At 39.5% G+C, this 13,856-nt stretch overlaps 1 protein-coding gene across 32 annotated transcripts in view; it reads left to right on the forward strand.

Annotated features, from left to right (window-relative positions):
* LOC110983049 (FH1/FH2 domain-containing protein 3-like) overlaps positions 1 to 13,856 on the forward strand; it is a 108,150-nt gene that overhangs the window by 21,739 nt on the left and 72,555 nt on the right. For 31 of the 32 annotated variants that reach the window (XM_087137997.1, XM_087137986.1, XM_087137984.1 and 28 more), the window contains exons 4-5: positions 10,698 to 10,765; positions 13,300 to 13,405. In XM_087137997.1, coding sequence (XP_086994123.1) covers positions 10,698 to 10,765; positions 13,300 to 13,405 — 174 coding nt within the window. Of the gene's footprint in view, positions 1 to 7,927; positions 8,506 to 10,697; positions 10,766 to 13,299; positions 13,406 to 13,856 lie in introns of those variants that run through there. The other variant, XM_087138003.1, reaches the window with a different exon arrangement.

The raw sequence follows: 13,856 nt of genomic DNA on the forward strand, positions 1-13,856 counted from the left end.
CCACCCGGCTCTCAGGTTCAAATTGGCTCTGCCACCCAGCACGGATTTTCCAAAAAATGAACTGAAATATTACTGAAAATGTACCGGTACCAATTCGATATTATTTCAAGCACCAGAAAGCATTGAGAACATCAAGCTGGCATTGTTACGAGACCGGGATGTGAAATTATGAGATATAATGTAGCCTCCCTAGAGGCAGCGTGCATGTGTTCACGGCTATGAGCCGCGAGAGCTCCGCTGATGACCACTCGCTATGCTTCGCAATCCAAAAATTGACCCTGCACTAAAATGGTCCTAGGTAGAACACTGGTCCCATATGGTTTGACATATTGCAAGTGTTGATGGCCATTACAACTCATTTATTTCATATTTGTGCCACACACCTCTACAGCATTCGTTCATTGTATTCCCACTCGTGTGTTTGCCCATGGCTAAAGGTTCTGGGAAAGGTTGCTAAACCTGTGAACTCCGGTTAGGACAACAACTCATTTGAACCAAAGTGCAGACTCTGAGGAAACAATGAATACTAGATTGCTAATTTCTAACTACCTGCAAATCTGTTGAACAGGCAGTGTGACTTTTGTCACAAGGTTTCTCCAAACATGCACATAATAGCTGAATAGCCAGGGAGATCACCGTCCCCTTCCAACCATTATGCGGGGTTTCAATTTGCTTTGCGTCTGAAAAGACTTGTCACTGAGCCTTCCAAAGCTTGTGCTTGGAAATCGCTTGGAGCCCCAGGAAACTAACAAATCGTCTTTGCAAAGACTTTAAGATAAGGAAATCCCTCACATTGAAAAGAGTTCCTCAAGGTCTTCCCACCCTGTGAACTATGACTTACAAATGTATCGGTACTTTTGTGTATACGGAGGCCCCACGTACATGTACATGTAGTCATCAAGGCATTACATGTACATGTACATGTAGATTAATGTTTGCACTATTGGTCTTCTTACATGTCAAATGCATGCTTTGTGTTTATGACATCAACTCACCACTCACCCCTAATCTTTATCTGGAAGAATTGATACAAGGAGTACCATTCTGAGAACTGCTTGCTTATTCAAACGGAATCAGTTTGCTCAGTCATGTAAACAGATGGATGCATACATGTACGTAAGCAAAAACTGAGACATCTTGTACAGGTAAATGTTGTACAGTGTATGCGAACATATTTCTTTGTTCAAGTTTGTTGTTCTTCGTTGGTGTCACTTTGCAGTGTGGTCGTTGTGATTGGGGTGCATCAGCAAAAGTACAGGAAGAAAAAGAACAATCCAGGAAGTTCTCTTTTCCTCGTTCCTTTAAAATCAATTATATCTGAAGACAAGTATTGCCCGTTTGTTTGGCTCCAATTACGTGATTATTACTTATTCATGCCAATTCTTTTGTAACATGTTGAAACACCGTTAACATGACTCGGCTTCATGTACAGTGTTTTGTGTCTGTGTCACTGTTCAGAGCACCGCAATGGTGTACTGTACAATGACAGTGTTGTATTATCATTCGTGATATTGTTGCAGAGGTTTGGGGTTTTATGTATTTGACAATGGTCTTGACAGATAAATCAGGACTTGGGAATATTATAAAAAGAGACAATTTACACATCTTCACTTGGATCACAGTTTTGCCTTCTCTCAAGCCAAATTTCCAAGAGCCTCAGAAATTTCACGAGTGCATACATATCAAACCCTTGTTAAGGTCCTCCTCCAAAGATTATGAAGTTCAGATTCAAAGCTGACTCTGTGATTATCTTTAAATGGGTAGTTGAATCATGATGAGGTCTTTTTTTATACATGGTGCATGTACATTGTCCTGTATAGCCTCGCTGTTGGATATTCAACATTGTTGGGGGTTTGCATACTTGCGGGTACTCATAGAATTTGATAACAATGTAACATTTACATGTACCGGTGGGTACATGTAATTATTACTGGAATGTAGATGTATATATGAAATATAATTCTATACACTGAACCATTGTTGGATGCTGTGAGATTTAAGTGATGTACCGGGAGATATACGTGTATATACATGTAATGCATTCGTTTATACTGCGAGAAAACCTTAATGTTGCATTAATTTGGGCAGAAGAATTGTTTGAGCCAAAGAGCAACCCTCTCTCAGAAATCTTTTTATTGACCAAGTTATGGGTTCACAGTTTGATAACAAAATGAACAGTTTGTTTCCTGATTGCCATCACAGCAACAATGCCTCCAGTTGCCCAGAAAAGCTTGGACAATTTCAAGCGTTTAAAAAAAGTGCGCTTTTCAATACACACCGCCCCAAAAGGATGCCACGTATGAGAGTTCACATGTAATTTGCTTAGAGTACAAGGATGTACATTGTACATGTACATGAAGGTGTACGAAAAGTATATCTCAGAAGAACCCTGTCTGCACAAAGAAGAGAAAAAGTCAGGGGTCCCCCCCCATTCCATACATCCCTTGTTAGTATACACTAATTTTTGATGTTTGATTATGTTGTGATTTTTAAATGTATATACATGTACGCATGCATAATCTAACTAATACAAGTGCAATTCAACCCTCCAGTTGCCAAACCGTACTAGTATTTTTATTGAATATTTAATTGTAATTAAAATTATTTCTATCATCGACAATAAACCAATAAAATTGAACGAATTGAAATGAAATTAATAACATGTACATGTACCAGTACTCCACAGTTGGAGAAACAATTGCAATCTGAACACAAACACGTACTTGTCTTACCAATGCCCAAACAACAGCACCAAATGCAGGGCGCCTGGAAACACATATTGTTCATGTGTACATACTTAAAAGCCTTGGAAAATCCTTGCACTTTTCTCTCTGTTAAGAATTACTCAGAGGTGATTCATGCTCCTTGTAAATCCTCTTCCCCCCACATTATTTTCCGATGTTAAACACATTGAATTTCAAGTGAATTCCTTAGGAATACCAGTACATGTACATTTATGTACATCCTGCATTAATTTCTATCTGTTGGTTGAATGAATGAAATGTTTGTTAGCTAAATATGGATTCAGAGTGATTCATGCTTGGAAAGAACAGAGTCAAGAGCAATTATGACTTTCTGAATGAGGAAACACTTGATTGTGCGAGCACTTAAAGTACACGTTTGAATACAGTATATAACACTGCCTACAATGTTGGTAACCTTGAAAGGTGGTTTCCAAAAAATTCATTACTCATGCGCAGATTTAGTGCCATCCTTTCACAGGTCACGAGTTGAAATACTGATGTTTCCCTTTGCATACATACATGTATCTTGTACGTGTGCATGTTGCTAGAACAAACTTGTTTACTCTACATTTCGTTAGCCCACTTGAAATTTTAACCCTCAAAAAGAGCCAGGTTATTTTGGTGCATAACCCCCCCCGCCATTTTAAAAAAAAATTTGGTATACGTGTAAAGGCACTCATTATCAATACTGTGTTAATGTTAAGGCATGTTTTTTGTGTTACAGTCTTTAGAAATTCAAGGCTACCCCGGTACATGCGTGCCAGCTCATGTGCATTGAGCACCCATTCAAAAAGTACGCATTTTTGGCTGACCTGTCTCAGATAAATGCACGTTTCGCAAGAACAGTATGTTTGATTTCCACAAACTTGGTGTCAAAATGACCACTACGAGTTGCTCGAAAACTCCTAAAGGTTCGATCCGCTCCTGAAAAAAATGTGCCCCTGCGATATCAGAAAAAAATATTGAGGGGGGGTGCAAAATCCACCTCCAGCTCCTTTAGCGTTAATACCAGTAGTCTGCAGAGTTATGTACTTGTGCAGTATTTTTTTCCAAACACTTATCAGTGTTCTTTTGAATATTTGTCAATTTCCCTAAACTATACAAGTATGAAAGAGCTGTTAGTTTCAAAGAGCACAATGTTTTTCCTGAATGGTTTTACTTCAATGTATTTTGTTTGTGTGTACATGTCTGTACATGTACCATGGCAGTCAGTATTTTGTTGTGTGCCTGGAAGGATGTAAGCGCTTACGCCCCTTTGCCTGGAAGCATGATCACTGCAAAAAAAAACTTTCCTGGAAAAGGATGTTTGTAAGGTTTTTTACAAAATGTTTCATTTAATAAGTTGTTCAAAGGTTGCTTTTTGTACAGCCTGTGTTGATTTAGTAGTAAATTTTATCCATTTTTACTCAATAAAGAGAGTGTGTTTCTTTTACCCTTTTGCTGGGAACATTTTATTTTTTTGCTGTGGTCATGTTTCCAGACAAAAGGGCGTAAGCGCGCGTACTGGGCACACAACGATTTGTGACGTGATCAAGCGAGATGGGTTAGAGTTAAAAGTCGGAGACCTGACTTTTGAGATGGGAGCCAGCATTGGGTCAACAGAATGGGAAAAAACCTCAAAGCTGACTTTTTTAGGACAAAATTTAAGGGGAAGAACACTCTTCTTTCACATGGTAGTAATTTTTCTGAAATAAGAAATCCCATACCGGTAAAATTTCAGAACATTATCCCAAGTTTCCAAGTTTTCTCTCAAAAAAGGTCAAGATGTGCTAGTTATTTATTTGCTTAAGTGTGGTGATATTGAAAATATTCTGTGTTACCAATTTCTGTGAACAGTTTTCAGGGGACTGATGCTTAAAGTATTACCCTTAAAAATGAATTTTATAACAAATCAACAGTCTGTTGGGGTGGACTTCAACTCATGTGAGTGCCATGCGCAGTGCCTAAACTCTCCAGTTCTGAAGAGCTCAAAAGAGATGGGAGCCCTCCGTTGGCAAGAAAAGATACCGGCACAAGTACATACATATTCATGCAGCTGTGGATAATACTGGAATATGTATGCGGTATGAGAAGGCATACTGGCATGCATAAAACCAAGAAGAGGAGAGATATGATTGGTACATGTACCTCATGAATATACATATGCAGTACATGTATGGCGTAAATAAATGAATAAATAATCTGTCATTTTTGGTAGTTTTGGGGACATGTACGCAGTGCATGTACAGGTGTAGTTTACTTTTTTTTTGCAACCCATGTATTTTACATGTATGCACAGTTTACCTGTACATGTAAATAGAGGAAAATCTCTCATGGACTGAGTGATATTTGTCAGTGCATTTGAACAAAATTCAGTGCACACATGTACATGTATACCATGTGCATGTACATGCCTTATGAGTACCAGTACATTGTACATTTCATCATACATTTCTCAGCTGTGTTCTAATTTTTGTTTATCTACCGGTAGAGGAACTGAAAATAGATCTGGAGGTTTAAAACATGACTCACTGATTTTTGGGGCTGCGCGTTTCACAACTTTTTTGTAATGTATAAAATAAAACTTGTGCCAAACTGTCGAGAATTCAAACATGGAGCTCATTTGGTTGATCCTCCCGAACCATCTCCCAGCTGTCGTACACAACCCCCCCCCCAAAAAAAATGAATACAGTGCCACGTCAATTCTGCCTCCACAATGACCTAATGCCGAAACCATCTTGTTCCTACGAGAGCCTGATAATCCCAGCATCCCTGCGGTAGCTCTGTATCGGTACACAGTGCGTAGTCTCTCCCTGGCTTGCGCGCTCTCTGGCCTCCAGATGCTCCCGCTATGATGTATTGATGACTGACCATGTTAAACATGCCAGGAATTTGGCTCTATGATAAGATGTCATCAGACCCTAACACCAGTAGCAACGTCTTGTAAATCTAAGACGCAGACTGCAGGTGTACATAAATAGGGCTCAGAATTTCAGTAACTTGGATACACGCTAACCGTATACATACATACATACATACTCCTGAAAATATGTGCACTTGTATGTACTCTCAGTGTCTGTTCATTTGATGTGACAGTGAAAACTATAGTTGGCCATCGGTATAAGAGAAAAAGAATAATTTACAATGTTGAAAATTCCATGCGACTGTCAGAACACTGGATTATTAAAAATGTACATTGTACTACTACATGAAAATGCACATGTACATGTATGATCCTATTTGAAATTATTAGGACAAATGTCCATTTGAACGAATTGGAGGGAAAATTGAAAGCCAAGCAAACGGTGATATTTCTGCAGACTTTGGCCACCCGTACAAGTTGTAGGCAAAATGAGAGTGGTCTATATGAGACTGAACTTTTGCCTTTTGTTCATGGATCTGCTTACAGTTTGGCTTATTACATGTAATTAAGACTAATTGTGGAAGTGCTGTAGGCCATTTACATGCACATGCACATGTACCGTTACATTGTACATTTATGCATCAGGCAGAACAATTTCATTCTGCACGTATTTTTAGTCCGTGTCCGGGGGGGGGAGGAATGACCTACCGGTAGTGGTGGGCAAATATACATTGTGCCCTGTACAGTAATAAGAATATTTGGCGTTCTTTTCAAGTATATTGCTGTGCAATTTTGTCAGTACCACAACAAAACAGACATTCAAACAGTCTGGGGTCACATCATACCAGTGTTGTATTATGATGTGTACACTCAGATGATAAGTGGTACATGTACATGTACATTATGTTTACCTGTACACCTGTGCATGTACATGTACCGTTATTACCAGTGTGTGATTGCAAGGTGCATTGTACACAGTGACCCAGCTTTCATGCCGACCAAATTTAAAGATTTTCATTACCCGACATGTACAATATGTGCATGGATAAAGTTTATATAAAATGAACAGTTGAATGACAATTTGCTAATAAATTAGTTGCCCTTGTTACTTTTTACTTATGTGAAGACGTAAGTACATGTAAATAGGAACCTTCTCTTTGATGAAAAGTCCTTTACTTTCCATAGGGAACATGTACATGTAGCTATTGGAGATGAACTTCTACGTACATGTACATATTTAGATTCATGTAGTGCTGTCAGATGACTATAACAATATACATGTAATACTGGAAAGCAAAACAGTGCTTAGGGGTACAGTCGACTAATTCAAGCCCCATTGAAAACAGTGTAAAATCAGCACCATTCAGGGCCCAATAGCATGCACGCCCACATCCCTGAGATTTCTGAAACACAAATGAAATTCTTGTCTGGTCACTAATCTTTCAATTTTTTGTTGGTTAACCAATTACATTTTTAATTATTCCCACAAAACAAAATCACCCCCCCCAAAAAGTGATTTTTCTGAAGTCTGATTGCAGCCATTTTTCAAGTGACAACCCTAAACTTTTTTGGGGCACTTAGGACCATTTTTCAACCGTAGTTTTTAGCCTTTCTGCTCTCATATGAAAGCTCAAAGACCCTGGGAGTTGATCCTGGCAACAATTTACATCAATCTGTTTTTCAAAAGATACTGTGGGGGGCACTTTTAATGCTAATGAGCTGGCCAGAAATTCTCACTTGAATTAGTGGTCTGCACCCTCAGTTGTACGCCTTCAGTAGCAACAGCCCCCTCTATCATACACACAGGAACAGCTGATGAGTGGGGGCTTCAGTCACCTCCAGATTATGAAATAATGAATTGAGCATGTATGAGCTTGTTGGCCTTGCCAGTTAGCCTGGCTGAGAAAAAGTACAGTTACAAAAGTTCCAGGGCATTTTGCATCATTCCCCATTGCCACTAGTGGATCAACCCTGTTTGATGATCTTCACAGAATGCTCCATTAGCATTAGGGGTGTTCGAATGCAAGTCCACGTCTTTGTAAACTCAGGAAAAATTGTAAGAGCTATTAAAGTTTTTTTCGAACCTGATGAGTCGCTGATTGGTCATTAAGTTATTTTCATGTTGGAAGAAAGATTACTGCCGTGTGTGTACATGTACATTGTCATACCATAGAGCAAGGACCCATGATCATGCAATGTGTGTGCATGCTGTGATTGCCTTTGGAAAAGGTTAACAGGGTACATATAATCAGAAGGCTTTTTGTTCTTGTCATCAGCTCAGTTGGTATAGTGATCATCACAGATGCTGAGGATTGGATGCGGTGCTTCTAGAAGCAGTCACACAGGGCAGTGATTGGTTGAGCTAAATGACTCAAGTAACGTCCAGAAACATCTGCTTCAAGATTCTGCTGCATCCAGTCATTCAGTCAGTCAGTAAATTAATCAAGAACCATCACATGCAGCCATGTTAGCTCAGTTTTATTTTGGAAGAAGATCATATGCACATGTACATACCATGTACTTGTGGCTTAACTGATCTACATTGTATCTATACCAGTAGCAAGTGTTGTGAAGTCACTCAGCTGTGTTTGAGATTCAGTTGGATTTTTATCTGCGGCCTGATTTTTAGAAAAATGTCCCCTTCTTCGACAACAAATCATGGCATGCTATGATGTTTTGGAGGGAAATGATATTGTACTGGGCGGACATTGTGCGTTGAGAACGTTTCTGAGCTTTGGAACTACTGGAAGCATTGTCTGTACGTAGGAGAAGCGCTAGCTAATTTACACAAGATTAGAAGTGGAATGATGGCTCCGGACCCTGAACTGGTTCGATTCTGGAGTAGGAAAAACGTGGCCAGAAAGAGTAGACTATATGCTTGCACTGATACAAGGAGAGATAAGATTAAGGAGGTCACAGGTAAAGATGCAGTACTTTTATGTCAGGGCGGAGGCTTAATCAACAAATCTGGCTTTGTACCTTAAAAATATTTCAAAAATGTTTCATTAATTGTGTTTTTGATTGGTGTGTGCTTTTGCATGTAGGGAATCTTCGAAACAGTTAGTGAGATTGATGAGATCACCAGGACCCAGTGCCATGGCAACTGGCAGATTGTCACATGATTTTTGTTTTAAACATCTTGACAGGAAGCTACAGGTACATGTACCTGTATAGTTCATACCGATCAGAAAAACACTGACCAGTTACGTTCTGACCCTGCTGGCAGTCTGCAGTACAGACACACATTTCCATCAATGTTAGTATTTAATGATATGTACATTTTACTGTACATGTAAATGTACAAATGTTTTTGGAAGGGGGTACATGTACATGTATATACAGTTACATGTATCTTATTACTTACTGGTATATTACCCCAGCACCGCATGTACCGTGCATGTACATTAGGTTATGATTCAAACCTAACAAATATGTGCGTTTCACAATAGTGCGCCACCAAGAGTTTACAATACGGTGGCCACTTTACACATTGCACGTTTGAATGGGTTGACACGTCCAGTTGCGTTGACCGGACAGCGCGCATTTGGAAATGGGCAACACATTTCTTGCATTTTGATTGGCCAGCGCGTTACAAACTCTTGGTGGCGTGCTATTGTGAAATCTGCCTGTATTGAAAACTACTTTCCATTTTTACCATTGACACTGTTGTGGTACGGTAGATGTACTTTGGAATGAGGAAGCACTGGAATGTGGGTCAAACATTTACAGTATACACATTTGTCAATGTACAGTTTACTGTATTCCAGTAGATATTTATGAATCAAGTTACCGGTAGACTTTAGTTTCCTCTCATGCTTTCCCGTGACTATTAATTAATTAACTAACCCTCCTTTAGTTTTACAGCAAAAATATGCACAAGTGCCCAAGGTCACTCTCTTGCATGTTGGTGCAGTGCACAACACGACACAGCTGTGCTTCTTTGAGGTGTTTACCAAGTGACCCAAAGAGTGACTTCAGCATAGGAGGGTTTTAAAGCCATACCGGAATGGCAGTCTTTATTATACGGATCATTTCATATCAAATGCCCCACTCACATGTACATGTATTTACCAGTACATGAATTTCTGAGGCTCATTGAAACCATACCACCGTTGCAATCATTGTGTCTCCTTTACATGCACCGTGTTTTTTCTCTTTCTGAAAAATGCTTCAGTCTTGAAAAACAACTTTACCTACTGGGTTACATGTTTAAACTATGCACAATACATTCTTGTACATGTAAATGCACATCAAATGGGAGTCCAGTTAGCTATATACATTTTGATCTTTCTAGCTCATGCCATTAATGGTCTTTAATGCGGGTCTCTGACTTTTTTCAACCCAAGTCAGGGCTTACAAAATTGCCATACAAGAGAACAGATCTGTTTTTTTTTTTTGTCGTGAATGATCAATGTTGCATGTAGATGTGTAGCTTGATGTTGTGTGACATGGAAACAAGATGTTTTCTGTACAGTGGAAACAGCTGCTATGTACCAAAGCACTTTTGTGTTTTTATATTTAAGCTTTAAAGATAAATTGTCCATAATTAAACAAGTTACATTCGTGATCCACTGGTACTGGGATGTTCATCTGTTGCATGGGCCGTTTCCAATACTCAACTTCGGCTCCGTCTCAGGCTTTAACTGTTTTTTTTTTTACTAGCTGACTTTGAAGCTGTAAGCGCAGTAATCAGTCTAATAGTACCACAAAACATCAAATAAGATGCAAGAAAGCCAAATATTACAGTAATCCAATGTAGTTTAAACACTTCAGGCCCACAATCGGGGATTGGTTTTGGGAACGAAGCCTGAGACGGAGACGAAGTTGAGTATTGGAAAACAGCCAGGGTTAAGTTTGACCAAATATGAACTGTGAAGTGAAATCAGATGACAGCCGCAGAAAAGGATACCTGCAACAGCTGTTAGGGGTTACGGGGTCACTGTCATTGTGAGAGAACATTTTAAGCATTCCAAAATGACTGATAATGACATTGCCTGAAGTGCTTTTCTTTTCAGCTGTTAGAGCCCCCAGAGTTTTTTCTCCAGTTTTGTTTAATGTTGATGAATTCATATCGGTACTAGTCATTTTTCAATTTGTGTTTGTCTTTTCAGAGAAGCTGCTCAATTCAACTGGGCGAGAACTCCGCAGGGCACTATTTTCACTCAAACAAATATTTCAGGTACTGTACACTGATATATTTCCTCTTGTTGATCGGCACTTGGTTTAATTATTTTTTGTTATTCATGTACATGTAGCTGTGCATTACATCTACTCACCCTAACCCTAACCCTCTACTCAACCTGACAGAGTCTTTCACATTCAGGTACAACAGAAGTTTTGTATCCATGTGCTTTAGATTTTAGAATGCTTAATTTGTATTTCTCATATTTACATTCGCTTGGCCATCCCATGGGGAAGCAGAAACTAACTGATTAAAGAGTATGCACATACATGTACATGGATCTCTCAATTCCCCTCCCAAAAGGGTAAAAGCCGATGTCATTTTACAAATCCCTAAACCCCTGCCGGCAAGGGCAGGGAATTTTTAGGATGATGAATATCAAAATTCCAGTCCCCTGGGTCAGTTTATTCCATCAGGGTGGTGCACACTTCCAAACAGCCCAGAGTGGTCATGGCACAGCCCAGACTACACTACACTGGCGCACAGCCAGAGAGTAGTTCTCCCCAGTAATTAACGGGCCTGGGCAATATTGTGATGGAATTATGTGGAGCAGCGGGAGTCCTGTGAGATTCAGGGAAGAAGAGGTTAAAGAGGCAGGGTTGGTTGTAAAGGTTTGGGTCTATGTCCACATCAGTAAAAGTACTCATTGAAGTTTGATGATCCATGTAGATGGCAAAATCCATTTTTTTTGGAAGAAGAACTTCCAAACAAATTGGTCTTGGTCTCCCAATCACTTCAATTTTCGTAATGACCTAAATTGTTCAGAAATTCTCATTGAAGCTTATTAACCTTCCATGTTCAGCATCCTTTTGTAAAATTTCAAATGACCCCCTCCCCCAAAAGTGCAAAATACAGCCATGCGTTGCTCAAAGTATGCCCTGATGCTTGCCTAAAATCACAGGCAATAATTGCTGGCCCTGTTATCCGTTGTGGGTCACATTCATAGCCTTCAAATCACTAGCTTTTTGGTCACAACAGTGCATTCCAAAATCTTATTTCAAGTTGTAACAAGCATTTTGCATGTACTGGTACAGGCAGCTGGTTTATAGGCCCAACAATAAAGCTAAAAATACATTGTAACTTCTGCTTCCACTTAATAATCAACCATATTTGCACGACCTGACCTCAACGTATATTGGCAACTTAAAAAATGTTGACTTACATGTACATATTCCCAAGATGTTTAATTCTCAAAGTTGTTCATGTCTAAAATGTTATTTTTATTAACTGTGAGTAATGGTACTTGTTTTTCTATCGGCATGTATAACTAGTATTTAATTCTCTACGTGTACATGTACATGTAGTTTCCCTGATGTCATCAGGAAATATTGGGAACTTTGTGTTTTTATTTATACTGTAATACCAAATATTCTAATATGCTGGCAAATGAAGGTTAGATAGGCCTATGTGAATCCTGAATTATTCGAACTAGCCCTAGTTTCAAATACATGTAGATGCAAATGTCTGGTCATTGCAAGCGCTCACCGCAGACATCAGCAGAGAATGCCATTGGTTGACTTTTGCTTTTGGCCTAACACTTCGAACTTCTGGCCTCCTGTACCCAGGTTTTATAATAGCAACAGACATTACATGTATGGTACACTAATATAAAAAAAAAAAATGACCTTTATGTTATCTGGGTGTTTAGTCGGTGCATTATCTCTTCTATCAGCATCAGTCTGGTCAACCCATTTTCCTCTTTCAACATCCCTCAGCCTTGCTGAGCAGTTGGATACATCAGGCCAAGGCCAAGTCTCCTTTGCAGGGGTCAACATGTTTACCACATGTTTTTCTGACCAATGAAAAGTATTTGTCGTATTATTCCATCTGGAGTGTTGTCTTCTGTACTCCTTGTTTTATGACTTGGTGTTACGACATTGGAGGAAAGCTGATTGATCATTTGAGGAAGTTTTTTTTGAGTTTTTCCGTCATCCTCTGTTGTTCGTATTTGCCGGTGACAAATCTGTCACTGTGTTGAGAAAAAGCTGTCACAAACAGTGTGATATTTAGGTCTCCAGTAATTGTTTGACTCCTTGACTCCTGAATGTTGTCCTGTTACAATGACTAATGCCAGTATAAGGCCCATTGCATTCACAATATACCGGTACTTGTATGTACATGAAGGCAAATGCGTGTTCATGTGCATGGTACCGGTACACCGTATGTTCGGAGTACACACGTAGAAATATTGTAATGCGTAGGAGTACACACCAAAGAGGAGAGGGGGTTTGTAGGGACCATTTCACCTGACTATTCGGCACATACGCGTTGACTTAACATTCCAACAGAGATTGGTATTCAAATGCGCTGCATGGCTTATGCCAACCTGCCAAGTGTGCACAAATCTGTGTAGGCACATGGCATGTCCCGGCCAACGTGGATGTCTTTGCTTCGTGTAGCTTATGCCAGATGTCAGAAAGTATACAAAAGAATTTTTATTTTCAATTAAAGAGCACCGACATTTATTTTCTAAGGGTCTGTTATAGTGGCAAAGCCAAGTTGACGTGTTTATTTGCTGCACCCCATGACAGGATGACAAGGATTTGGTGCACGAGTTTGTCAGTGCAGACGGGCTGGCCTGTCTCATCAAGGTGGGGACAGATGCTGACCAGAACTACCAGAATTACATCCTCAGAGGTGAGATGGCCAACACATGCCACCGAATGAGGGTTTGCTCTTGTCACTTGTGAAACAGCGAGCCTAGATTGTTCATAATAAGCCAACTTCAACAGGAACCTCCAAGTGATCTCATTCAGAATTTGACATCCAAATATCAAAGGAAATTGGGAAGAGAAGTAGATGTTTTCTTGGAAGAAAATAGAAAGACATAGAATATAGACCTGTTGAATCTCATGAGCCTTGAATGCGCTAATAGACCAGTGCTACAAATATCTCTGAATATTTCAAAGTTGTTCCGTTGCACAAACTGTATACATTACCAAACTTGTAAACAGTATGCATGGAATCTCCGAATAGTTTGCAATTTTAGTCCTGTGGGAACCCGTATTCTACACGTACATATATGTTACTGACACAGTGAAAATATGGTAAACACATTTCCATGTACATAATGAAATGTGAGTGAGAA

The sequence above is a fragment of the Acanthaster planci genome, linkage group LG06 (genome assembly GCF_054643075.1).
Source record: "Acanthaster planci isolate LZ-2023a linkage group LG06, COTS_SCS, whole genome shotgun sequence".
Lineage (NCBI taxonomy): Eukaryota > Metazoa > Echinodermata > Asteroidea > Valvatida > Acanthasteridae > Acanthaster > Acanthaster planci.